The 3,134-nt window shown below is 41.4% G+C and overlaps 1 protein-coding gene across 1 annotated transcript; it reads left to right on the plus strand.

Moving 5' to 3' along the window:
* The first annotated feature begins 218 nt into the window (after positions 1-218).
* LOC137082520 (beta-1,3-galactosyltransferase 2-like) lies at positions 219-1,268 on the plus strand. The gene has a single exon (XM_067447756.1). It carries the CDS (start codon positions 219-221, stop codon positions 1,266-1,268), a length of 1,050 nt encoding a protein of 349 aa, XP_067303857.1.
* Positions 1,269-3,134: the final 1,866 nt, after the last annotated feature.

A 3,134-nucleotide genomic window follows, 5' to 3' on the forward strand; every position in this document is an offset into this window, starting at 1 on the left:
TGAATGAGCGTATCCAGACCTGCAATTGCAGATTTCTAACAGAGATGGGGACAAAGAGGAAAAACTACAGACTGCAGCTTTAACTGTTCAAATAGTTAAACAAGAAATCTTTACAGATTTAGTTTTTATCCACCTTGTTGTAAAACATTATTTTTATTGTTGCAGCTCTCATCAGGATTACCTTGTGTGTATTGTTTGCCAAATGTTCCTTTACCTGAATGCATCATTACACGTTGTCTCTTTTTAGTCAAGTGCAATCAAATGGCGGATGCAGATCTCTTCGTTCATTTATCATATTCACCATTTTTCTGATCCTGTTCCTGTGTTACATCCTCGCCTATGAAAGCTCACAAACCTGGATGTCAACAGTTGGACTATATCTTCCAGAGACCGCCAATTGGACAGAGATTTCTGCTAAACCGTGGAAGCCTCCAGAACCATATTATGTGGCTTACCCATACAATTATACTTTCATTATGAATGAGCCAGAGAAGTGCCAGAAGGAAAATGCTTTCGTGGTTTTGATGATACCAGTAGCTCCAAGCAATGTGGCCGCTCGGGACGCCATCCGTTCAACTTGGGGTTCGGAGAGGTTAGTAGGGGATAAGATAGTGAGCGTTTTGTTTCTTTTGGGTCTGCCCACTTCACAAGACAGCGAAAAGCTTCAAGAGGATTTGTTGCAGGAAAGCGAGAAGTATCATGATATTTTACAAAGTGATTTCTGGGACAGTTACTACAATCTCACCATTAAGACAATGGTAATGCTAGAATGGCTGTCGGCTCATTGTCAGAATACGTCCTACGCAATGAAGGTCGACGCGGATATATTTCTCAACGTGGAAAACTTAGTGACTATGCTTCTGTCGGCACCAAAGCAAAACTATATGACTGGACTTGTGGCCAGGGGTGCATGGGTATTGAGAAACCCCCTTTCTAAATGGTATCTTCCAAAAAAAGTATACGCCCCAGCTCGATATCCTCCCTACGCTCTGGGATTGGGATATGTGTTCTCTCTGGACCTGACAGGGAAAATTGTGGAAGCAGCACAACTTGTCAAACCGGTTTACATAGAGGATGTATTTGTAGGTTTATGCATGAAGCATTTAGGAATCGCTCTGACTGATCCGCCTGATGGAAGCTTATTCAATGTCTTCCCTGTCAATTATAACCGCTGTCGCTATTCGAAACTCATCGCCACAACCACACGAAACTTGAGAGACCAAATCCAGTTTTGGAGGGATTTACAGACACCTGGTCCATATTGCTAACAACAATAAACTGAATTTGTGTAATGGTCAGATGATGTGACCAAACAAAGCTTGTCAGTCCTTGTGACAAATTAAACACTGAAAACACAAAACCTGCATGGGTACAGCTAAGATGTGTTATGGCCAAATGAATGATTTAAGACCTTTTTTTTTTATATTTTGGCATAAACAATGGCTCATCATTTTGGGTACCTTGTTTCAGAATCACTGGCCAGGCCAGCTGATCAGCTCTTCAAAAAAACAACAATAGATTCAGTATGCAAAGAGGAGGGTAAGATATTTGTTAAACAAATTATATATCGATATGGATTTGAAAAGAAGTGATGGATTTAATGAAGCTTTCAATGGCTACAGTTTTTAAAGCCTAAGTGTAAAATGCATGTATATGCAAATAAATGCTCTGAAACCTAAAAGATTTTCAAAGTGACTCTTCAATGGTGTTTCAATTCTTTGATAATAAGTAAAAGTCCTATTTAATTCTAATTGTAGAACAGCATATTTACACATACACTATAGGGGCAGCATTTTTGGAATGCCTTGCACATGAAGTTTAATGACATCCCATTCTTAATCCGTAGGGTTTAATATGGAGATGGCCCACCCTTCACTGTTATAACAGCTTCAACTCTTCTGGGAAGGTTTAGGAGTCTGTTAATGAGAATTTTTGTTCCTCCACACCAAACTCACTCATCCATGTCTTTATGGGCCGACGCTTTGTGCACTGGAGTGCAGTCATGTTGTAACAGGAAGGGGCCGTCCCCAAACTGTTCCCACAAAGTTGGGGGCATGAAATTGTCCAAAATGTCTTGGTTAACTGAAGCATTAAGATTCCTTTCACTGGAACTAAGGGGCCAAGCCCAACCCCTGAAAAACAAACCCACACCATACTCCCCCCTCCACCAAACTTTACACTTGGCACAATGCAGTCAGGCAAGTCCTGTCCTCTTTGCAACCGCCAAACCCAGACTCGTCCATGGGATTGTCAGACTGAAGTGTGATTGGTCGCTCAGAGAACACGTCTCACTGCTCTGGAGTCCAGTGGCGGCTGCTTTACTCCACTGCATCCCACGCTTTGCATTGCACTTAGATGAGCTGCTCGGCCATGGAAACCACGGTGCGTGCAGTAAGAATAAATGATATTTAGAATACAAAAATGAAAATAAACAAGCAATTTTCGGACAAGCAACTTTTTTAAATCTAACAGATGAATGACCGACTTACCTGTCCAAAAGACAAGCACATGACAAGACTTAATGTCGAGCCCTGCTTTAGACTATGAAGGAAACAGAGACAGCAATAGGTCTGCGGAGGAAAAGTTCCTGGGACAAAATTTTCTAGGTAATTCCGGTGGAAATGTGGCTATAGATGCCAGCCTTTATTTTCAAAATGATGTTCATGTCTGCTATTTATATTCATAGTGTGGACCAGATCCATTTGGATTCCACGCGGACCAGATATAGGCCGGAACTGGGCAGACACTATGTTGCTGTCTGGGATATAATGCCAAATTATACGTTATTTCAAAGGTCCTTATAGCCGACAACAACAAAATAACCAAAACCCACAACGACACTGACCAAGCAAAAAAAAAAAAAAAAGAAGGATAAAAATGATCAATTATTTCCATGTTTTTTTGCTACAAAATTACATTTTATTATGGACGGAGAGCACATACTCTGTCTCCCGCTCTCTCTCTCCCACTCAAACACACACACAACAGACACAGATTGTCATGGATATGGTTTGTGTGTGTGTGTGTTGGTGTATCCTGGGGCGTGTCCAGGCTCTCCTCTCTGTGGCTGATTGCTGAAACTCACCTGCTTGGCTCAAATGACTGCAGTATTTAAAGGGATAGTTCACCCAAAA

This window comes from Pseudorasbora parva, chromosome 1 (assembly GCF_024679245.1).
Source record: "Pseudorasbora parva isolate DD20220531a chromosome 1, ASM2467924v1, whole genome shotgun sequence".
Lineage (NCBI taxonomy): Eukaryota > Metazoa > Chordata > Actinopteri > Cypriniformes > Gobionidae > Pseudorasbora > Pseudorasbora parva.

Coding starts and splice junctions, on each gene's coding strand:
- LOC137082520 (XM_067447756.1), top strand. CDS start 219: ATGCATCATTACACGTTGTCTCTTTTTAGTCAAGTGCAATCAAATGGC.